The sequence below is a fragment of the Perna viridis genome, chromosome 1 (genome assembly GCF_037379345.1).
Source record: "Perna viridis isolate PV_CMFRI_1.1 ecotype Kerala chromosome 1, ASM3737934v1, whole genome shotgun sequence".
In the NCBI taxonomy this organism is placed as follows: Eukaryota; Metazoa; Mollusca; class Bivalvia; order Mytilida; family Mytilidae; genus Perna; species Perna viridis.
Genome location: NC_142445.1, coordinates 30525072 through 30550089, shown reverse-complemented (window position 1 = coordinate 30550089; position 25018 = coordinate 30525072). Strand labels below are relative to the sequence as shown.

Below are 25018 nucleotides of genomic sequence, written 5' to 3'. Positions count from 1 at the left end.
TAAACACCTATTTTACCCCTTTTTTTGCAGAATGGTAGGGCCAGTGACCCCATTTCAAATAGCAAGCTTTCCCGGGCAGTAGGTAACAATATATCAAACTTTCACAACACTTGGTTCATTACAACTACCCGGCAAAATTTTTGCACAGAAATGAAAAAATTAACAATAGCAACAATTATAACAGAATTGGACCACAATTTTTTGTGGTTGTAAACAGGCTACCTACCAATAGTTGAATGGAAGGAGAGGTGAACTGTCAGTGATAAACTATGTGCTAGTCTGATTGTAGGGAAACTTTCAACAAGGTACTTGCATGCATTCACTTTTAATATCATATTTAATAAACTTCAAGAGAAATGCCAATAATTAGACTACAGAATGTTCATTGAAGCCATGTTTAATATTACAAGTACTTGTACAAGAAACACATAGATACTCAACAAAGCACAAAATCAAAGCATTGCAAGCAATTATACATGGAAAATGTACATCAGAGTTATAAAGCAAATTAAGAAACTCAAATGTCTTTTTTTTTGTACTGTAAAGAGATTCCCTTTGTAAATTACGATTGGATAATTCTTTAGATTTCATAACTGTTTAATTTCAGGAATTCTTAATTATCTGGCTTCTTATCATGAAATCATACACAGTAAAGCCTCTCTAAACCAACCAACTTTCGGACTGTAGAATTTGGTCAGTTTGGACAGGTTAATGCTTCATCCAGGTTCAAAATGCATTTAAACTGACAAAAGTGTCTGGTGTGGGCAGGTTTTTGTTTAATTCAGGATTCAGTTTCGACAGGTTCAACTGTACAAGTATTTCATATAAAAAAAATTTAAATATGCCCAACCCTCTGACCTTAAGTACAATATCTTTCTCATGTTGTAAGACAATTTGCCCCATTATAGATTTTGAAGATTTTTTCTTTGAACTTGTTTGGTCAATTTTTTTTGTCAGAAATATTTTTTGAATTATTTGACCAAACGTCTGCAGATTAAATAGAAATCAGTTAGTGTGCGATTGGCTTAAGAAAAGAGATGCTGTAATGTAAAGTTCCCAATTGAAACCAGCTGATGGAACACGACAATTCCACGACAACAACGTATATGTCGATATAACGATGGACATTTCATTATATTTGTATATGCAAATATGAGTAGGTAAGCAAAAAAGAGAAAAAAATACAGCCATGAAATTGTCTCACATAAAAGAACATTTATGCTTCATTTTGAAGATACAAGCTATAAACTATTCAAACTAGAATTGGGTTTGTGTAAGAGCAGAATAATTCAAATCAATTTAGTAAAAGTTATGCGTCTTTAGGGCACTATTTTTCAAGTTTGAATAGCTGTCAATTACCTATTTTAATTTTCACAGGATTATCCTAACTGACAGCTTTCCAAACTTCAAAGACAGTTTCCCCAAACATTATAGGTGTTCTTTGGTAATTATGTAGGACACGTTGGTATGTTGCAGGGCAGATTTCTACCTAGAAAGCTATTTAAATCACTCTATTTAATAAAAAATTAAAGTGCTGTTAGCACTGGAGTTTTTTTTAATCCTTGTGAAACAGTTGCATACACAGCCAATTTCAAAAATTATAAGAAGTAAAACAAAACTGTGATAATAAATTTGCATTAAAAATTTTAGTTTCTTTCACCCTTTTTCTGAAAAATTCAAACCTGTCCATGCTTAATTTGCAATTACATTTAAAAAGATATTCTAACAGAGTATGTATTCCAACACTGCAATTATACTCAAATAAAACCGATTTCAACATAAGATAATAATTTCCAAGACATACATAAGATCTTCCAAAACAGTCGCTTTCTATAAATTTGAATTTTCAAGCCAATTTTATTTGGTAACAAATATTGCTTCCACCTCCTGTTTAAAAGTACTTATGAAATAAAAACAAAACAAACAAGAGGCTCCCAGGAGCCGGAATCGCCCACCTGGTTGAAATTTGCCTTTCAAAGGCAATTAATTTAACAAGAAGTTGTCCAACAATTTTGACTCCAGAAGTATTTGGTTGGGCTTATCATAAGGATCATTTCAACAATTGAAAGTTTCTTTTAATGTATCATAGTTTTCAATATATTGACTGAAAACTATTTAAAAAAAAGTCATTTTTCCCCTTTCAAGGGCAATAACTCTTACAAGGTTTCATCTGACAACTTTTATTCCTGAAGACTTTTGTAGTCTTAATAATATGGATCACTTCACCTATTGAAAGAATTTGGCTAACAGTTTTGGAGACACATGTGAAAAACTACTGTCTGAGCCGTATGTTCTACTTTTAGTAACGGCTACCATGTTTTTGTCGGATCAAAAATCCCCACATCAGTTCTATGCAGGATATCCAAAGGAACATTCATACCAAGTTTGGTTTTAATTTGTTAAGTAGTATCAGAGGAGAAGATTTTTGAAAGAAATAACATTAAAAATAGCAAAAATCGTTGAAAAAGGGCATTAACTCCAACATGGCTTAACAGATAAAAACCATAATTTGACAAAAAATATATCTCATCATGTTAAACACTTTTACCTGTGTCAGAATTTAACTAAACCTAATGATTTTTGAGAATTGAGATATATGCAAAAATCTGCTGTCTGACCGCTATGATCTATTTTTATCAACAACGGCCATGTTTTTCAACAAATCCAAAATCCCCAACTCAGTTCTCTGCAGGATATCCCAAGGAACATTCATAACACTTCTGGTCTCAATTGGTCAAGCAGTGTCAGAGGAGAAGATTTTTGAAAAAAATAACATTAAAAAATAGCAAAAATCATTGAAAAACGGCAATAACTCCAACATGGCTTAACGGATTAAAACCAAAATTTGACCAGAGATAGATCTCATCATGCTGAACACTTTTATTCTGTCAGAATTCAGCTAAACCTAACGGTTTTGGAGATATATGTGAAAAACTACTGTCTGACCCCTATGTTCTATTTTTAGCAAGAACGGCCATGTTTTTCGACGAATCAAAAATCCTCACATCAGTTCTATGCAGGATATCCCAAGGCTATTTATACCAAGTTTGGTTCTAATTAGTTGAGTAGTTTCAGAGGAGTAGAGTTTTGTATAATTGTTAACGACGACGACGGATGCCAAGTGATGGCAATAGCTCACATGGCCTTTAGCCATGTGAGCTAAAAAGGACTAATAAGCTCATTAAATGAAACATGCTTACTACATTTAATTTTTCTTAACACATTCTGTAAAAGCTAAATTTTCTTAATGCAAAGTTTTTACTAAACATCTTTCAAGGCCAAAGACTAGGTCCCTTAAATTGATTGGAAGATTTGCAGCAATGATTGAATATTATTAAGCTGAATAATTGCCTGAAACATATTACTAATTAGGAAGAAGATATTGATATAAAAGAAATTACAAACAGACTGGACTTTGTGTAGTGTTCAGAAACAGAAAGGAAGTTCCTCTAATGAACCAGTGACAGAAGGCATTTTGATCCTAAAAGATCAAAAACCAAAAAAGCGAACAGATCTGAACTTCCACAAGTAGGATTTATAAAAGTGTCCATAAAAGACAGCTATTACACTATAAATAAATTTTAACAATAAAATGCATTTTAAGTTTTTTCTTTTTTTTAAATACAAGTACACAATTTTTACAAACATCTAGACAATGCTAAAAAAGTTGCTGTCATGTAAATTAAGTTTATTCAATTTGCAAACTCCATAAAGAGAAATTATGTGCCATCTGTAATTGATTGTGGTATTTTATCATCTGCAGAAGGCTCCATGTTGGCAATGATAATGTAGACAAAGAAGATTACAAGTAAGAAGGCAAGGATTTTTATCCAAATAGGTAAACCACCAGATTTTTCTGTCGTAGGTGTTTTTGTATCTGTTGCTGCAGGCTGTGAGGCTGCTCTCCCAGTCTGTCCTCTAGTCCTTGAAATACATAAAATATTTCATCACCACTGAACAAGTATGTAATCATTTGACAAACCAAGACAAGTTTATTTTGCTAACTCAGGCACAATTAAGTGCTACAAGAGAAATATATAAACCAGTATTTAACAATGACCTTTTTAAGTTAGATTAGGTAAAATTTAAAAGTAAAAGTCATCATAACTGACAGCTATTAAAATTTGAAAGACACACAGAGTGTAGTGGCAATTAAGAGGGACATATTGGTATAATGTAAGGCATAATTACATCCAGAGAGCTATTTATATCACCCAGGAGTATACCTAGATCTGTATTAAAAATAATGTCATTTTGATTCAAAGAAATCAAATCTTTAGCATGCCCATTCACATACAATAAAAATCAAGAACATACAATTTCACAAGTCAAAATATTTGTGAAAGCAGCATACTGCAAAAATTAATATGTTGACAGTATATCTTAGAACCAAGTCAGTATTTTTAACCTTACCTAGCAGTTAATGGTCGTCTGGTCAGAGTTCGTTCCTCTGTAATTCTTTGTTCTACTGGTTCCATGGGTTCATCAAAATCTGGTTCAACTGGTTCCTCTACTGGAACTCTCCTGGGAGGAGGTCGTCTCCTTGGTGATCTTGGCTTGACTGGAGGCCTGCAAAAAGTTTTCAATATGCTTCATTTTTTATTTTTACCTAGTTGACACATTTTGTGGATAGCTTTATTTATGCACTGATTAAGTCTACTCTATGTTACCTCTCTAATCTATATAAAATATTAAGATTAAAATGAAATGATGGTTGGATCTACAAGATTCAGGTATAAGACATATATGAGGTTTCACACTGAATATAAGAAAGTGTAATTTTTGGAAATCTAGAGTAAGATAGAAATCTTGCAATATAAACAATCGAAAAATGTTTCATATATTGATAATCATAATTACGAAATTACATACTGGTTATCTTCATCATCTGGAACTTCATCTGGAAAAGAATAATAGGGTACAATTAAGTGATTGATTGATTGATTGATTGTTGGGGTTTAATGCCCGAGCAGCAATATTTCAGCTATATTCAGGCGATGAACATGAAATGGATGATAAAATGAAGTGAAAAACTGATGGCATAAACTTGCATATTAAAGTGCTTCTTCTATCATAGTTTTTTAATCAAACCAACAGTGACTGCTTAAAGAGCTTTCAAAATATTAAACCAACAAAATAAGTATAGTGTATACATTTCATACAGTCGTTTTACACCAACAAGCCCCCAGTGTTTCTGTATCCAAAAAAATTCAAGCTTGGGTATTGGTCTACATTTATCATATGCCAATAACAACTTTTAAAAATTATCTACAGTAAATTCAGATATTTTTGCATGAATTAAATAGAGGATACTGAAAAAGTTCTTGAGCAAGTGCAATTTTGGTGTGGGAAAGTACATGTAGTTTAAAATAGATTTCCCTTTCCTTTTGGTTACCTGGTATGTAAAACACTTAGTTGGCCCCGTGCAGGTCCGGGTGTTAAAAGAATAGGCCTGCAGCAGCGCTAAGCTTGTCGTATAAGGCGACTAAATAGTGCTCAGAAACCTAGCCGGGGGCTAGGCGCTCTGCCCACAGAGCAACTGGGATGTGTGCCCCAGGTGGTGGAATGGGGTACCCCTGGCGTGTTACATGCTGGGGTTGTCAGGCTATAATACGGAAAACCTGACCGCAAACCATAGTGGTGCACCGTGTTTGGAAAGCTACCACGTTCCTCGCACGTTAAAGAACCCTGCTGTGGTATTCGATAGGAGTAGGAACCTTTGCGCTACACCACAGGAGGCTAAATTGCCCATCCTTTCTTTTTTTCATTTCATGTTCATTTTATCATCCATTTCATGTTCATTGTCTGAATATAGCTGAAATATTGCTGCTCGGACGTTAAACCCCAACAATCAACCAACCAACACTTAGTTGGAAAGTGGACTTAAAATGTGGTGAAGTTAATTTTCATTTAAAGTTTTCCAATAGAAATCTAGAATTAAAAGAAAAGTCCTAAAACACTGTTTTTTAATGTGAATTTTTATTATTTTATGCTTTTAATAAAGTCACAATTTTTGCAATATTAAGTCATAAAAATGATTTCTCAATTTATAGTTTATTCAAGTTTAATTGGATTTTACTACTTTGTATATGAAATATAAATGTATGTACAGGTACTTACTAAACTTCTTTTCCAATAACTTTGGCGACACCTGAACCTTTGCTCCTTGATTCTGCTTTAGCTTAATCAGCTTCTTCTCATATACTCTCCTGGTAGTTGCTACAAGAAAGCATAAAAACTAAAATCTAAATTATTAAAAAAATCTGACAGCTCCGAATTTTGATTGTTATTAAGCATTTGGTAAAGGATAAGAATTTCACCAGAAGCAGAGTGACCCCTTGTTCATAAATGGTGCCTGTCACAACCCTTAAAATCAATCATAGTCGTCGTTGAGTGGTATGGCACATTGTGGTACAATAAAGATGTATATGGGATCCATTCACTTTTAACCCGTGCAGGTCCGGGTGTTAAAAGAATAGGCCTGCAGCAGCGCTAAGCTTGTCGTAAAAGGCGATTAAATAGTGCTCAGAAACCTAGCCGGGGGCTAGGCGCTCTGCCCACAGAGCAACTGGGATGTGTGCCCCAGGTGGTGGAATGGGGTACCCCTGGCGTGTTACATGCTGGGGTTGTCAGGCTATAATACGGAAAACCTGACCACAAACCATAGTGGTGCACCATGTTGGGAAAGATGCCACGTTCCTCGCACGTTAAAGAACCCTGCTGTGGTATTCGATAGGAGTAGGAACCTTTGCGCTCCGCCACAGGAGGCTAAATTGCCCGACCTTACCCATCCCCCTTTTTCCAGTGGAATCAAAATTTGTCAACCCTATTATCCTTGTGACCCATCCTTTTTTTTCATTTCATGTTCATTTTATCATCCATTTCATGTTCATTGTCTGAATATAGCTGAAATATTGCTGCTCGGACATTAAACCCCAACAACAAACAAACATTCACTTTTACTCAAGTTGTTGTCCGGAAATCTATAAATGCTTATTTCTGACTCCTTTTTGGTTCTTAATTCCTGAACAGCTCAAGTCACAAACCCAAAAACCAATCCCAACTTTCCTTTTGTAGTATGGTACTTTAAGGTACAATTTCATAGCTCTAGTTCTATACAATTATACTCCAATACACAATCTTTTACGAAAGGTGACAATTTTTTGTAGTCATAAAACAATGGAAACTTTGGTTATACAGACTAACATTAAGGTACATGTAACAAAGCAAAAAAGTTTCCTGACTTTGAAATAAAATCATTTTCTTGGAGGAAAATTGATCAACAGTGTTCAAAATATAGTTGTCAAAGTAAAACAATCTCAAACAAATAGTCATTCACTTAATATTGATGTAAAATTATACTCAATTACAATGTAAGTACAATGTAATAGTCTTTGTAAGAATAATGCAAATTCTGTAAAATGTGATACACTTAAAAAAGGGTACATATTTTTATTTTTGTCATTAAGTTGTTTTCTGTCTATAGAATGAAATGTATAATTATTCATTCCTATCTGTCTGCTCTTAGGAGATAATTCACACTGAAAATCCAGCAGTTTCCATTGTATTTTAGTGGCACTGACAGAGTTATCTCCCTTACTTTTGAATTCTACAGTGCATTCTTTATAATTTGTATCTCCTATGAAAAAGGGCTACAAGTATATGAAAAGCCACATGTTACTTTCTGTTTACAATGATGTTTTAAAAAAATATCAAAAAATAAAAATACATAGGCTTCCCAACCATGAATCACATTTTGCATGATTCTTAGCTGGGGTACTACTTAAAATCATGAAAGCTTTCTTGTTACTTTACATACATGTATATAAGTACAAAATTTGCATATAACATATTAGTAAATAAAATGCATCATATAAAAGAACTAAACCAAAAAACAAACAAACAAACAAAACCAGCAGACCTCAAGATTTTAATTTGCATTATAAATTTGAAATTTTTTCAAGGTCACTAAATGGCAAAAATGTTTAAAATGACCTAACTTCAAAACTGCCTCTTGGATTTTGATGAAATTCAAATTTGATACATACTTTAAAGTACTTAACAACTGTTTAAAGGTTTAAAAAAAATTAACTGATCCATTCTCAAGTTATCATATGAAAATACTGGCAGATGGAGAGAGGGACCTATAACTTTCCGGAGGGTATCACATAATAATTTAATTTCAGAAATTACACGCTTTCTGATTGGATAATAAATTGTGTCCATCATCTCATACACCAAATTTTGTAATGTGATTATGATGTCACAAACCTTTTCTCATGATTTACTTATTGAATTCTAATACTAAAATTAAACTATAAAGAATGACTGTTATAGTTTTTGATCTATTTGAAATAGTTTCAATGCCTGTGGTGCATACTTGAAAATAACCTGCTAGGCAATTAATTTAGTGTGCATCATGTAATTAAGGTTATTTCTTATGACCGACAAAATATATCAGTCATTTACTCCTTAAATGCCTCGACACTTCGTGTGGAGATATATAAAATGAAAGTGAGCTTTATTCCATCAAAATAAACATGAGCAAGCAGTTTAAGGATTTAGGGACAGACTTAAGGACAAAGAGACTGTCGTATACTACATGGGCACATGCTTGCCAAATGATGAACATCTAAACATGGAAAACAAGATTTAAAAAAAACAATAACTTAATCTTTGATATATACACAAGTTGCTGCATGAATTAAACTTTTGTACGAATTTAAGTCAAACAAATAAATCCCCTGTAACAAGATTCATAGTAAGGCCATATAAAAATATATGTTGGTTTATGAGTACCCAACCAACCCTAGGTCATTTTATCCACAAACTAAAAGTAAAAAATAAATAAAAATAGGTTACATGTATTCCAGTATTTGAGTTAATCAGGAGTTTTTATGTTAGTCATAGCATGTAGGCCACCCAGTCATCAAGTCATCAACAAACAGTCAGCATGGCACAGGCCATGTCCATCAGCATTATAGTGCTGAAATTTAATAAAATGTTGTCATACATTGTATACATAATGTATATGGAAAGCATGTCTGTTGACACAGCATTTCAAAATAAACAAATCTGTATAGGAACAGGAAGTGGACCATAAAATTTTAATCCCAAGACTGATGAGGCCTATGCCTGACAAGTCTCTTATGTTTCCAATCATCCTAACAACCCTTCTTCAAACCCCCCTACCCTGAAGTTTTTATCTGTGATTTTAGAGAAAAAAATTAAAAAGCCTGCCAACTGTCTTATAGAAAAAAAGAAGAAAATAAAGCCAAAGACATTTTTTCCAATCCTAAACTAAAAAACAATGAGTTAAAAAAAATTCTGGTTGTTTATATTTAGAATCAATTGTAAACACATGTGAGTGTGCTCTTGGTCATGGACTAAGTCTATTATATGCTTAATCTTTGCAGAATGGGTTTTTATTATATTCTGAGTTTGGTGGCACACTTATTTCATTTCAAAATTAAAATAATTTTTTTTTTAAATCCCCACCTACCGACCCTACATAATTTTAAAGAGGTGATCAGAGATTTTTTTTCGGCCTGATTTGGTTGAAGCAAAGGTAAGACCAGTGCAGAAAAAAATAAAATAAAATGAAAATGCTGACCTACAGACACCTTTTTGTATAGAATGTAACCATAAACTGATTAACTGACATATTTTTATGGCTTATTAAGCAACATGGCAATGATGGCATTAGACACATTTAAAAAGGATTACCTACATGTACACAGTACTGACTGACCAGTACATTACATAAGATTGGTGACATGTACATGTACATGTGAACAATTCATATTTCATAGGGACACAAACATGGAAAAGCAGGCACTCTAACATAATAAATCAGTATGAAAAGTTAATACGTGTGTACATATATGTATACATGTACTTTAAGACATTTTGGATAGAATGATGTCAGATTATTACAGCAATATTGTATTTAAGAAACTACATTTAACAGCAAGAGAAATCATTTTAATTCTATGTGAAATTATCAGCAATACACAAGGGTTTCAGTTACTAGTCTTTCTACATTGTATGACAATTCCATCTGATTTTATTTTTTGTCTTGAGAGAAAAGGGACACTTTTATGTTTATATTAGGTTACATTTTTGACCCTGAGAAAGAAACTAGTTTAGACTTATGTTTTCATAAGAATGATCTAAGCAAGGCCAAGAAAATATATATGTCTGTTTGGATGAAAAAAAAAATAGGGTAGGACCTACCTACCCCTTTTTTTAAGGTAGGTAAAGTCATTTTATCCTTTAAATTATTTTATACAGACACTTATGGAAGGATATCTTGACTTTAGTAGTAAACAAATAAAACATGATAGTTAAGCAGCACTTCATAAAAGAAATACATGTACCAATAAAATGTGCTAAGGTAGGCAGAAAATATTGGCCAGGTAGGGTAACCTTAAACTGACTAGTTTTTTCTCTGGCCTGATAGCAGAGCTCTATAGTGTATATGATCTTGCATAGAACGAATGAATATCAACATAATATTGTATCAATCATTGTTACCTTGTTCAGGATTAGTATACCAAAGTTCTGTTAGAAAGATGTTTTCATACAAGTATTAGTAATTCTAATCTACATGTAGGTTAAAAATAAACATTTAATTTTTGCAGCCTGGCAACAACTACCAAGGAAATTCAGTATGCAGAAACAATATATTTTGTATTCAGTGCATTCTAAATGTAAAAATTACCTATTGTAAGGTACTTTCAATGTACTGGTAATTTACAAGCAAAAAATTAAGAATTTAAAGACTTGTATGCTTTAAATTGGTCTCTTCGTATAAGAAGTAGAATTATTAGGTCTAGCAGTACATACATGTACAGCAAGAATAATTAAAAAAAAATAGATATTACAAGTACATTGGGTAACTTAAGTATAAGGCTTAAATTACTACAGTAAAATTAATCATTTTTAAGTAGACACTACACATAGTAAATAGAAATGTTTTCAGACGTGGTTTTACATAGCTGACAAAAAAAATCCCAGGAAATCTGCAACTGAAGTGTTGAGTAGAAGGCTTCAAGCTGTAGAGTAATAACTGTAAAATCCTTCCATAGAAAAACACAGAATTCTATTTTTAACCCTTTAATCGTTGCACTGTAAATACCACATTTGTCTGCCACAGCTGCATTTTTATAATAAATTATTAATGATCAAACTGTACACCTTATTTTAAGCTTTCATATTTTTCATCTTTGACAAATTGGGGATATAAAAAAAAATCTATGTATGATAATGGATCTATAGATTCAAAGATATAATAATTATACTTTATTTCAGACTCATATTGTACATTTGCACCTGATTTAGATGTTTTTTAATCCTGGAATTAAAGTGAACAGTATGCAAAACGGCCACTGTCAATATGGGTCCATCCAATACCTAAAAATGTATGTTCTCAGGCATTTCTGCATCGTTTCTAGCCTGATCAAATTCAATTTCTCATAGAACAAAATTATCATTCAGTCGTTCACCTTGAATCCAAATAATGCACTTTCACTGTCAGATTCAACAAAATATACTTGGATAAAAAGACCACACCATCAATGTCTCCATATTTTTTCAATTCACATTAGGCTAAAAAAAAATATGCTGGGTTCTCAGGACCCACCGCATCCCTTAAAACCCTCCTGCATCTGCGAATTTTATTGCCGTAAAAACAGGAAATTTCATTTCGTTTTGGAAATTTTCATATCCATCCCGGAATCGACTTTTAATTAATTAACGGAATTGTCTGTGCACTTGATAGAAAGGGAAAAAGTACGATAGGAATGAGGCTGTTCTTGCCACATCTCATATTCCAGTAAAGTTTTAATGCCATGGAGCATTTGATTTAACTTCTCAACATTCTGTGTGTTCACAGAATTGTTCAGTTCGATGAAATTTCTCAAAAAAAAAAAAAGCCTCCCTCCGACATCAATTTTTTTTTTATCAAGTGGCCTGAGAACCTAGGCATTTTTTGGTATGGCCTTAGACATCTTTTTTTTTTCCTACAAAAATTTTCCTAGAAAAGTACAGAGATATTTACCACACAAAGATGACATTAATAGAGGTTTCTTGAGGGATTTAAACCATAGAGTTGACCGGCAAAATCCTGGAGTGAAAGAAAAAAACGACATGTGTCACAGGTAGCATTGGCTGCCAAACTGGTAAACATGACATATGTTGTGATTAGCATCGAAAAAGATTAAAAGGAAAAACTCGTGTCTGCTCATTAATCTGACCCTGATTCAAGTATCCTTAAAAAAAAGAGAATAGACACAAGACTGTTAAACACCTTGGATACAATCTATGATGTCCATGTTCAATATATAGTATTACCTCCAATAGGACCAGGTTTAAACCCAAGATCTCTAAGTTCATCAGCTAGCTCTTTATCTGTCAACTGTTCTACACTCATTTCCTTGTTGTTGACTTTACTTAATTTAGGCTCAACCTAAAATAAAAACAGAATTACAAATGTATACTTATTCCTGAATGATTTTAATAAATACTAATATAAGGGCTAATTAGGCTAGTATAATTTATAATTTCCAATGATGCAATGTATGTTTTATATTTACATGACTTATTTATTTACTCACTTCGTGTTAAATATATTGATGTATCTTTTGCAAATTGACCCTTAATAAAAACATCAATGTTTGGTATACTCAATCTCATTGAACTCATTACCAAAATAGTCTATTTCTGGAATTTCCATGTCTTCAGTTCATTAGGTAATTATTATTTACCTAAATTCACAAACACTAACAAAGTTCATACTTGTACTTATTTTTTTTTCTAAACATGTAAATGTAAATGTAGACCTATTGAGTGAACTAAATGAGGTAAAAAAAAATAAGGAAATGGTACTGTAGCCCAAAGAAGCTTGAAATGGCAAAAAAAAGGGATTTGAGGTGTGTGAATTTGCTCTAACTTGCATGATATCAGGACTGAACATGTGAAAAGTCACACATATCAGCTAACATCCCTGTAAACATTAGGGATGGGTGCATCAGTGAATGACCCAAAATTGTTATCAGAAATAACCTATGGAATTTTGAATAAAAAAAAAAAAGAGCAGATGGTGAAATGCAACAAATACACCAGGGTATAACCTAAATACCAAATAGTAAATACTTTCAGAGAGATTACCAAAAGGTATTCAACAAGTGTTTAGTGTACTATTAAAGGTGGTTGGAACTTTTAAAACAGGTGATGATCAGGGTTTCACTTTACTATTCTATACAGGCATATTCCCATCAGTCAAGATACTGATATAACAACACAACAGTGCATTAACAACAAGTTACATGTACATGTAAGTCACCAGTAGAGCTGTTGTATGTTAACAGCTCAGTAACTCATACATGTAGGCAAATCTTAAAATCCTAAATATACAGTCAGGCGCGTAGCTACGTTTATGTCGAAACCCCCAGGCATACACATCAACAACAAAAAATCATTAGATTTGTTGCACATTCACTGGGAAGTTCCTATAAATGTAAAGAAAGTAATGGGCAGTTTTGCATCACACAAAAACAGGAAGATGGCCCCCATTTATCAGACTGACTATAGTCGGCGTCACATAAATAACATACTGTTAAAATTTGAATAAAAATATTTTCTACGACTTTATTGACACCTACCTCGTTTAAATTGTCTTAAATGACTTGCTCATTCGTTTAGCCAAACGGCTTCTCCCTAAACATTGAATCGTTAAATTCCGGTCAGATTTTAATTCTAGGTGGCAATATTTACATTGTAAAAAGTCGGCCATGTTTACAGTGATCGGGTTGCTAGGAGATGTTGTTTACGTTTAAATGGTTTGTCCAAAAACCGAAGAACCCAGAATGCAATTCGGCGTTATTTCGGATATCTCGGATTTATTTTACGCGAACAACGTATAATACCGAGAAGTTGATCAAGCAGACGATTGTCACCGGAGTTCGACGGGAACTTACGCACTTCGTTTGTAAACAAATCGTCCCATAAAAACCAACATGGCGGATATTAGTATGGGATTTTCCCGTAAGGATTTGTTACGCATGATTTAAGCTAATAAGCGACTTGTTTTTGAGAAGCTGTTTGGCTAAACGAATGAGCAAGTCATTTAAGACAATTTAAACGACGGTTGGTGTCAATAAAGTCGTAGAAAATATTTTTATTCAAATTTTAACAGTATGTTATTTATGTGACGCCGAGTATAGAACTGTAAACTCTTCTGAAACCAGTAAAGAGGTTGATTGATATCTGCATAATGTGGGTTTTTTTTATTTGCATGTTTTGATACCTGGTACTATATAGTTCAACTACAAGCATAAACTATTGGTAACCAATAGTTGATGCTTGTAGTTGATCTATATAGAACACAAATTTACACATTTCGCTATTTCATGAATTTCAGCTTATCTTGCTAATATAATCAAATCACTGATAATGAAAGGATACCGGAAAATGACACAATACAACATAGAAACAATAAGAATAATACCTCTGGCAAACATACAAGAATCATCAAAATTGTAAAATTTTAAATTCCTATCATTATTTTTAAAGATCTTGACTGCGATGAGTTCTTGTTTTTTGGGGTATTTTTTCGGTAGTTCGAATCACCGAAATCCCCTAACTTACCGAAATCTCTTTGATAAAATACTGAAAAGACCTTAAAAAATAGCGAAGCCTCATCATACACTATAGTTTGATGGGAAAATTGAAATACCTAACTGATTTCCTTCTAGAAAATGTATTTTGATTATTTTTTTCAAACTTAGTCAGATTCCACAGCCTATTGAAATTTGTCTCTCAGTTGCCGTAATGCAATGTAATGGAGCCTAGTAAATGTTCTACAAGAGATAATTCCATTTACTTGGTGCAATACGCATGACACAAGTAATAAAGATGTATAATTTTAGAATTATTTTCGATACAATGTACCTACAAATGTATATGTTATATAGATATTTTCATAACATAAACATTTTAACACTTAATCTGCTGGAATAATTAAATAAAAATAATGAAAAATAAAAATCATTTCATGTTAAAAATCTATCCTGGGGTGTCATCCTGGTTTGCCCACTTTTGATTAATGTTTAAATAAACATAGTTGATTGGGTTGTTTTAACAATTACAGTTAGTTTCTGAAATGTAGGTATAATTTTACCTGTAAAATCTGAATAAGAATATTATATTCAACTACTTAATTAATCGGAATATGCATCTCCCTAGATAGAGGCTACAAACAAATGTACAAATAGTACACAAAATGTGTAAATAATACAAATATGAATGAATAAATAAATAATAGGAAAATATGATAATAAAAATATGCATTATATATGCACTATGTTACTATACAGTACTAAGCATCAAGACAAAAAATAAAATGTATGGTACCATGTCTAGCTGACAATATTTAAAGCAAGCAGTCGATGTAACTTAAACGTTTCTCAGCATTAAATTTTATTCGGCTACAGCGCATATGACATGCGTATAACACAAGGTTAAATCAAAATCATCAACAGTCATAAAAATTCTCCTCGCAGGAAGAAATAAATATAGCAACTTTGAGTAAAAATAACTTTGTTAAACATACAGATTTATACAATAAGGTGAAATAAAATGTCTCCTTGGACAGTTGTGAAATGGCAATCACAAGACGCATGCATCATTACTTTAGCATTCAAGAACTAAGATCGGAGTTCAGAGCAGGTAATCCATTTTCATATATCAGCAACAGTTGTACACATGTTAAGAAACAAGTCATACAAAAAAGTGACGTATAAAAAGTTACAGAAAAAAAGTCGCGGGAAATAAACTCACGGTTTACATGTAGCGGAGTTTTCAGTGAAAATATCAACTGAAACTTTTAAAATTTTGTACTTCATCATACCTTTTATATCATTTCATATTGAAATTAAATATTTTTATATTATGTTTGCATATTAATGTCTGATAAGTTGAAAGTTTAATCTTTAACTAAAAAATATATTTTCTTACTATGATTTTTTTTAATTGTCAAATAAGCCATTTAGTTTCTTACTTATTATTTGTACTTATAAAGTGACCACATCTACCAGAACATTTGGGCGATATGTAAAAAGATGAAATAAAAACATATTCTTTAGTACAGACTGTCCGGAAGTATTTTGTAAAATTTAAAAAAATAAATATTATATTAAGATATGCACTTCTTTTCCTTTTCTCTACATTTTTACACATTAAAAAATTATTGCTTCAAATATACATAGAAACATACATGTACTTGTATGACACCTATTTTGAAATGGACTATACAAATTCATGGTCAGTGAACCCTTTGTCTTTTTTGTTTGTACAACTGATTTATTATTGGGGTAATTAAAAGTGGGCAAACCAGGATTAAACCCTATCCGGGATGTTAAAAAAAATAGTAGTGATATTAGATGATTAAGTGAATATAAATATTGATTAAGGTAACATTAGAAAGACATTGAAAATCATTAATATTACAATGGCAGATAATTAAAGGTATTAATTGGAAAGGTAGAGGCAACTTTATACAAATAGGTATAATGGTTAAAGTTCATTTGAAGTTTCTCAAGAGGAAGATAAAAAAAATAAAATAAAAGAATATTTTGGAAGAAAGGGAAAAAAGATTTTTCATGGCTTGTTGTTTTCATAATTGAGCATTTTTGTCTTTAAAAGGGAAATAAAATCATTGTATTGTCCTAACTGTTCAAAATGTCTAACATAGTTATGTATCCTTGAATTGAATGTGATGATAATTGTGCTGATGGTTCAATTCAGAGCAGTTATTGTGAAAAGTGGGAACACACACAGTGTGTCCCAATGTCAGACCAGTTGCTACAGAAATGGTCAGATCCCAACATAAAGTTCTTGTGTAGAACTTGCTGTTACACAGATCATCAGTTTGACGCGACAAGGTCGCTAGAAAGACAAGTCATTTACAAAACTATTTTTGCTATATAAGTTTTCAGATGAATTAATCTGGGCATGCAATGAAGAACAATAAACTGACAGGTGGTTTTAATAAGACAGATATTTTATCAATATCTTTCCCATTTTATTATCCTTAATTACACCAGAAATATGTCTTATTATAAATTAGTCTAAGTGGCCACTCTGCATTACAGGCTTGTGACTGACAAGGAAAAATCTTGGCTGCATTAACTACCCCGTTTAAAAAGCATTATAATATATTAATTTCCTATTGATATGTTCAGTTGTTTGTGACAAGAATTTGTACAACCTTTTTATAATTTAAAATCTGGATATTGAAAGTATGTGATTTTTAACCTTTTTATATAAAAATGTCTGTATGTACTTAATACTACAAATAATGTTCTACACATTAATTTTGTTTTAAGATAATCTTCTAATAAGGTTGCATATTTAGAATTTCAAATTAAGTAATTAACTAAAATGTTTATTTGATGAAATTCTTATGTCTTATTATACTTATATAATGGAGGCGGATTGAGTACGCACACACGTAAGAGCTCTGAAGAAAAAATGTAAATAGATGTGTTTTTAAATGGAGTCCAGAACTCTAGATTGTTACTGGAGCTTGGAAAAATACATTGAACCTAAAGTGTGAGACAGAACTGTAAAAAATGTGTTTTGAATGGCAAGAAGGAAACGAAAACGAAAATCAATAACAACACAGACACCACCCAATATGGCCGCCCCCATGATACTTGATGTAAACAACAGCTCAAATGAACTTTCACAAGTTATAGCAAATACCAATGAGTCCATTTATGGAAGCCAAACACAACCTAAATTCTTAAACCCTCAATATCAAAATCCTCAACAATTTCATCACAGTACTCCAATGACAATGAACTCTCTAATGTTAAATGGTCAACCATCCATACATATGACACCAGTCCAACCTCAACATAATGGTGTAATTCTACCAGATAAACCCCCACAGCTGCCTCAACCAATGCAAATTAGACCTCAAGCAGTTTGTGATAGTGGTACCCTTCAAATAATACTAGAAACAATAAACAATATGAACACAAGGTTGAACAAACTAGATATGTTGGATGAACTGAATGGTAGAATGTCGACTATAGAAAATCATTTCACTAAAATAACAGATGAAATAAAAGAAATAAGACATGATCTTAAACAACAATCAGAGAGAATATCAATAGAAGAATTCCAATACAATATTATTGATGAGAGAGTTACAAATGTTGAGTCTGAAAAAGACAAGTTACTTTTTCAGAATGATCAATTGAAACAAAAACTTTTAGAAATGCAAGCCCAATCAATGAAGTACAACCTGATCTTTAGTGGCATTGCAGAGGATCCTGATAACCCAGTTGAAAATACTGAGCATATGGTTAAAGGTTTCATTTCCAAAGAGCTGAACATTGACACTCAAGAAATGCAATTCTGTAATGTTCATAGGCTAAGACCAAGAAACGATGGAAAGCCTTGCAATATTATAGCAAAATTTGTCAAATATGAGGATCATGAAAACGTCAGATCAGCAGCTATCGAAAAGCTTAAAGAGCGACGTGATGTTTCAGTCTATCAGCATTATCCGACTGAAATAAATGATCGCAGGAAAGAATTAATCCCAAAGTTAATGAGTCTAAAAAGATCTGGTCACAAGAATGCTCGAATTGTGCTTGACAAACTGTACATTGGTAACCGACTAGCTGAACCGTCCGACTTTGCAAATCCTAATGATCAACAGTTCTTTGGGCCGGGTAATGGGCCTCGGTTCGCTGGACCTCCACCACCACGCTTTGATCCCCCAAGATATCATGGGCCTGTCAACAACGGACAGCAAAATATTCCACCTTTCCGTGGACCGCCGAACTTCGTACCACAATTTAACACTCCTAACGGACCAAATAACCGGCCTCTGCGTCCTCAAAATGGCAGACAGGATGGCTCTCACAGGAGACGAGCTGTTCCCCCCTCTGAAGAAAAGAATGATATTAACATTTTGTTCCTGAACGTATGTGGACTGAAGTCGAAACTCAATTGTCCAGAGTTTATCAAACTAGTTAAGTCTCATAATGTAAACATTTTTGTAGAGTCAAAAACAGACGAACTTGATGTATTAAATTTGCCAAATGGCTATTTATGTAATTCAAAAATAAGAACAAATTGTAAAAGAAAATCAGGTGGAATTGTGGTGATTTATCGAGAATATCTCAAACATTTTTTGAAATTCATTAAGACTAGTTCTAATTTTGTTCAATGGGTAATTTTTTCATCTGATATTATGAAGTTAGATAAAGATCTTCTTGGTTGTATATATTTACCACCGGAAAATTCCAAATATGCATCTAGTGAAGCATTTAATGAAATTGAGGATGAGATGCTTGACATCTTAAGCAAAAATGGTTGCTGTGTTTGTACGGTTGGTGATTTTAATGCAAAAACTAGACGTTTGAATGAAGTAGTAATTCCTGATGATTCTCTCTTTGATATTTTGGATGACATAGGAGATGGTGATGATTTTAGATCATATATCTATGATTTTGAAGAATTGAAAAAATTATATTTTCCTCTTTCGAGATTCTCAGAAGATATTTCACCTGCTAATAATTATGGTTACAAGCTAATTGATTTTTGTAAGAGAAACAACCTCTATATTGGTAATGGTAGATTAATGGGTAATGACTATATGATTGGTCAAAAAACATGTAAAAATGTGTCTTTAATTGATTATATTTTATTGTCCTCAAGTGCTATTCCAATTGTAAAAATGTTTAATGTATTAGAGTTCAACCCCCTTTTCTCTGATGTACACAATGCTTTACAATTTACTTTCCACGCAACAATGAATAATTTTACTACACATTCCAACGATACACACCACGAACAAGCTACACGAATTCCTAGGTGGAACACAAAGAAAACCGGTTTGTTGAAGTAGTGCAAGATGACATTGAGACAATCAACGAAATCAATAAAAAATTAAATGACCTGAATGACGCTGGTCAAGATGGAAAAAACATAGTCAATGATATTGTTAACTCCATTGGTGGCCTGTTCAAAAAGGCAGCGACTCATGCATTTAGCAAGAAACACAACCAAAAAAATATGCACCACACAAAACATTTCAGGTTTGGTTCAATGGAGAATGTCATGAATCACGTCAAAAATTTCACAAGGCTCGCAATCGCTACAGCTTCATCAAAAACCTACACAACAGAAATGAGCTTAAAAAAGCGAGCAAGGAATACAAGCAAAACATGAATAAAGCATACAATAACTACAAACATAAAATGGAGGCTGAACTTAGAAAAACCTCCAAAACAAATCCTAAAGGTCTGTGGAAAATATTTCAGTTGATACTTTGTACAATTATTTTAAATCGTTAAATGAAAATCCAAATGATGATGAGTTTGACATTGATCAAATGATCGATCCAAGTATTGTAAATATGTTAGATTTTGATAAAATTGATGACGAGATTATTTCTGCTGTAAAAAGTTTGAAAAATTCTAAAGCAGCTGCTGAAGATGGCATTGTTAATGAATACATTAAGAGTACGTTAAATTTGATGTTACCGACTTACAATAAGCTTTTTAACAATGTATTTGATAGTGGTACAATTCCTGATGCCTGGCTCACAGGAATTATTAAAACTGTCTATGAAAACAAGGGTGGTAAGAATGACCTAGATAATTATAGAGCAATTTGTTTAACGTCAAACCTTGGTAAAGTTTTTACCTCTATTATGAACACTAGACTTAATACATTTGCTGATGAGTTAGAACTTATAACTCAAGCACAAGGTGGATTTCGAAAGGGATTCTCTGTTCAAGACAACACTTTTGTTTTACACTCTCTTATATCTTTGTATCTTTCTTCTGTCAGAAAACTTTTTTGTGCCTTCATAGATTTCAAGAAGGCTTTTGATACAGTTTGGAGGGTAGGGTTATATCAAAAACTATTAAAATCGGGTATAGATGGGAAGATGTTCAGATTGATATATAATATGTACTCAGATATTAAGTCATGTGTTCACTATGGAGAATCAAAAACTGATTATTTTACATGTGAAATTGGTGTACGGCAAGGGGAGAAATTATCTCCCTTTCTTTTTTCCGTTTATCTCAACGACTTAGAAAGTTATCTAGATGAAAATTCTTGTTCCAATTTACAATTCCTAGATTCTGTATTTTTTGATAGACTTGGTGAATATTTGAAACTTTTCATTTTACTTTATGCAGACGATACAGTTATTTTTGCTGATACGGAAGAAGAATTACAAAACTCACTTCGAGTGTTTGAATCCTATTGTACTTCCTGGAAACTTAAGGTTAATACTAATAAAACTAAAATTGTAATTTTTTGTAATAGAAGATGTCAATGTAATTTTCATTTTACCTTATTTAATGATAATGTAGAAAAGTGTGATTCGTACACTTATCTTGGGCTATTATTCAATTTTAATGGTTGTTTTTGTAAAGCCCGGGATAAACTTATTAATCAAGCTCAAAAGGCGATGTATGCTTTATACCATAAAATACGCAACTTGCACATTCCAATAGACCTTCAACTTAGATTATCTGATGCTCTAGTTACCCCTATTCTTACTTATTCTTCGGAAGTATGGGGCTTCGAAAATCTTTCAAGCATTGAGAAAATCCATTTGCAATTTTGCAAAAAGATACTTGGCGTGCGGTCTTCAACGCCAAATATTATGATATATGGAAAACTTGGAAGATACCCTCTAGAAACTAATATCAAGGTGCGTATGGTTTGTTTTTGGTATAAGCTTATGATCAATAAAAATAAGCTTTCTGGAAAATTATGTGACCTATTATATACTTTATACGCAAACGGTAATCGTTCTTTGAAGTGGATTAGCTTCGTAAAATCTATTTTTGACAATATTGGCATGAGTGAGATATGGGATAATGTAAACTTTTATACATTGAATGCTTTAAAAGATATTGTAAAACAGCATCTTCAAGACCAGTTTATTCAGAAGTGGTTCTCTGATACTGATAATTCCTCGAGAGGGAAATATTATTCCAATTTCAAGACTGAATTTTGTTTTGAGCCATACCTTATACGTTTTAAAGAAGCAAGTAGATTATATATATGTAAGGCAAGAACTTGTAATTTAAAAATCCCTATTGAGACAGGGAGATGGAATAGAATTCCAGAAAATGAACGAATATGTACACTCTGTGGCTCTGATATTGGAAATGAACTCCATTACATTGCTCATTGCTCAAACAACTCAGTCACTGAAATACGAAATGAGTATATACCCCCCTATTACAGAACGAATCCTACCCCACATAAGTTCTACGGTATGTTGAAGTATTGTAACATTAAAGTTTTGACTCACCTTTCTATCTTTTTGTGAAAGGTTGAAAAGATATTGTCCACATCCAGGTAATTTTCATGAATACACTGTTTGTTCCAAAACACTGACAAAATGTTACACAAATAAATTTTCGAGAATATTATCCTTTTTTATGTAAACCCATATATATATATACAATGCACATCATAATATTAAATTTCATGAACTCCGTTAATTTCACTGTTATACACTTCTTTCTGTGGTACGTACGCATGTACCTGTATAACGTACGGTAATAAAGCCCACTAATTAATTCATCCATAAAAGGTGTGGTACCGCCCATCATACCCCTCTAGGTCACATGACTGATGGATAAGTAATTGATAAATTAAAAAGTAGTTTAATTTTTTTTTACTTTTTTTATTTTTTGTAATCGGCGTGTTGTACTCATTTCGCTTCCTTGACTAAAATACTATAGGACTTCTAATCTGATATATATCATACTAATCAATCATGTACTTTATTGTATTGTAAATTTGTGTGAATTCATTATTTCATTTTCGCTCCTGTAGCGCTTATCAAGCGCCTGAGTGTTTTCTTGAATAAAGTTTCATAAAAGTTTCATATAAATTAATTATGTTCTATACATTAATTTTGTTTTAAGATAAACTTCTAATTAAAATATTGTTTAATTTCAATATAAAATTATTCAGTAAAATGTTTAATTTAATGAAATTGTTATGTCTTATCCGAATAATTTATTCTCTGTACATGAATTTGTTTTAAGATTGACTTCTAATAAATTGATGCATAATTTGATTTTTAATATTAAATTAAGGTATTCAGTAAAGTAAATCGATAAGCCTTATCGGGCAATTTATTTTCTATACAAAATATTGTTTTATAAATCAGTTTTCTAATTAATTGAATAAAGATATCAACTAAAATGTGTAGTTTGCTGCAGAAAATGTTAATAAAAATAATGATTTGCATTTTCTGTGTAAAATAAGAATTTGATGACAAAATAATATTTTCCCGGGAATAACTTCTGTTCTGGTAAAAAATGTTTTATAGCGAGCACCGTGAAGCTGTGTGAGCTCTACGGTTATTATGTGTATGTTCTAAATTTCCAGTAAGGTTCCCACATTTCCTTCAATCAAACAAATAAAAAAATATAGGTTAAGATTACGTTTCAGTAAAAATAAATTCTTCTTTTCTGATACTTTTCAAGTCTTTTGCTATTTTTTTTACTTATTTAAAGAAATGAATGTGATGTTTTTAAAAACTGCGGAAAACCGTGGATGTATGTACATGTATCTCCACTGTTCCACTGTTGCTGTTGTCAAGAACCTAACCCGCCTTTGAAAAAATATAACACCGTTTGTATTATCCAAATTGAAGCATAGCTTTTGTAAGATAGGAAAGGCAATCATTTTCTTTGTAGCTGTCGTCTGCTCCTGAATTTTGTATACATCACATCATATGTGTAAAATATTCCCACCATCTGTGGAGAACTGTAATATTTCCGATATCAGTACAGGGCGATCTGACCGGCCAAAACTGAAATGGATGTTGCTAGAAATGCTGTTAAGGGATAAAAATGTAAAGTATTGTGAAGTGCTATATAAAGTTAAATTTTGGGAGCGAGGGGAAAGGGGGGGTATTGGGTTGGAATTTGGGGGGGGGGGGGTTCAAGTCATATTCATTTACTGAAAAAAAACTCCCCCTTAATTAACAAGATAGATTTTCAAATAAAAATATTGATTTCGCTTGCTGCTTGCATATAAATAAAAAAATTTCATCCGTGCCGACCCCTCTTTGTTAAGTTCTTTATTATTTTTACGAGTCTCGCACAGACGGTACATGTACGGTAAAGCTTATTGTGCTCGCTGATTTATCTTACACATATGTCAGAACCGGAGATGATAAGCTGAAGATGATCTACATAAAAGGTGACCATTACTGCAAAAGCAAGGATTTCGCAACTAATTTACGTATTTTCGGGAAATAGCCTAGGGGATTTCGGTGATTCGATCTACTCGTATTTTTTCAATTACAAACAGCGTCTACGTTTCCTAAATCCCAGGAGCTTCAAGGGGGCTTTGCCCCCTGGACCTGCCGGGAGCCTTACAATAACTACAATAGGACAAATGCAGACTGGACGGTTGTTTATCTAACTACATATTGGGAATTTTCAAACCTTGCTTTCTTCTTCTGCAACAGTTTCGTTTTCTTCACTTCCTTCGGTCTCGGTTTCAGAAAATTCTTCGGATCGATCCAATTCTTCTTTAAAAACTTCAGGGTCGTTTATGTCGCTGATGTTCTTGGTGTAAAGATCTATGTAAACTTGCTTTTTCGACCCCGAAGGAGGCAGCTCTACGTCGTAACGCAAAAGTTCTTCTTTCAGTTTAGCAATAGTCAGTTTTCTCGGGTCCTTAACTGTGGGCATTTTTGATTGGTTATTTTCTATGTCAAAAAGATGGCGGGAAATAAAGGATACACAAAGTTGGTTTATTACAACCATTTTGATTGGATTATTTTTTTTTACAACACTTATAAAGGCAAAATACCGTAATTGAAAATAATTCTGCAACGGACAATTTAGAAAATAAATTATCAAAAGTTAAGGAATACATATTTAATAATTTGTCAAAAGTAATTATAACTAAAGTTAAATTCATAATGACAGATTGAACAATC

General features: G+C 32.5%; 1 protein-coding gene across 1 annotated transcript; it reads right to left on the bottom strand.

Moving 5' to 3' along the window:
- Positions 1 to 381: 381 nt before the first annotated feature.
- Positions 382 to 24782, bottom strand: LOC148628316 (lamina-associated polypeptide 2-like). Its single transcript, XM_088586043.1, has 6 exons — positions 24519 to 24782; positions 12355 to 12469; positions 6121 to 6219; positions 4873 to 4900; positions 4414 to 4569; positions 382 to 3924 (listed from the first exon to the last, which is right to left on the bottom strand). The coding sequence occupies exons 1-6, from the start codon at positions 24765 to 24767 to the stop codon at positions 3720 to 3722; spliced, it is 852 nt and encodes a 283-aa protein (XP_088442169.1). The 5' UTR covers positions 24768 to 24782; the 3' UTR covers positions 382 to 3719.
- Between the last annotated feature and the right edge of the window lie 236 nt (positions 24783 to 25018).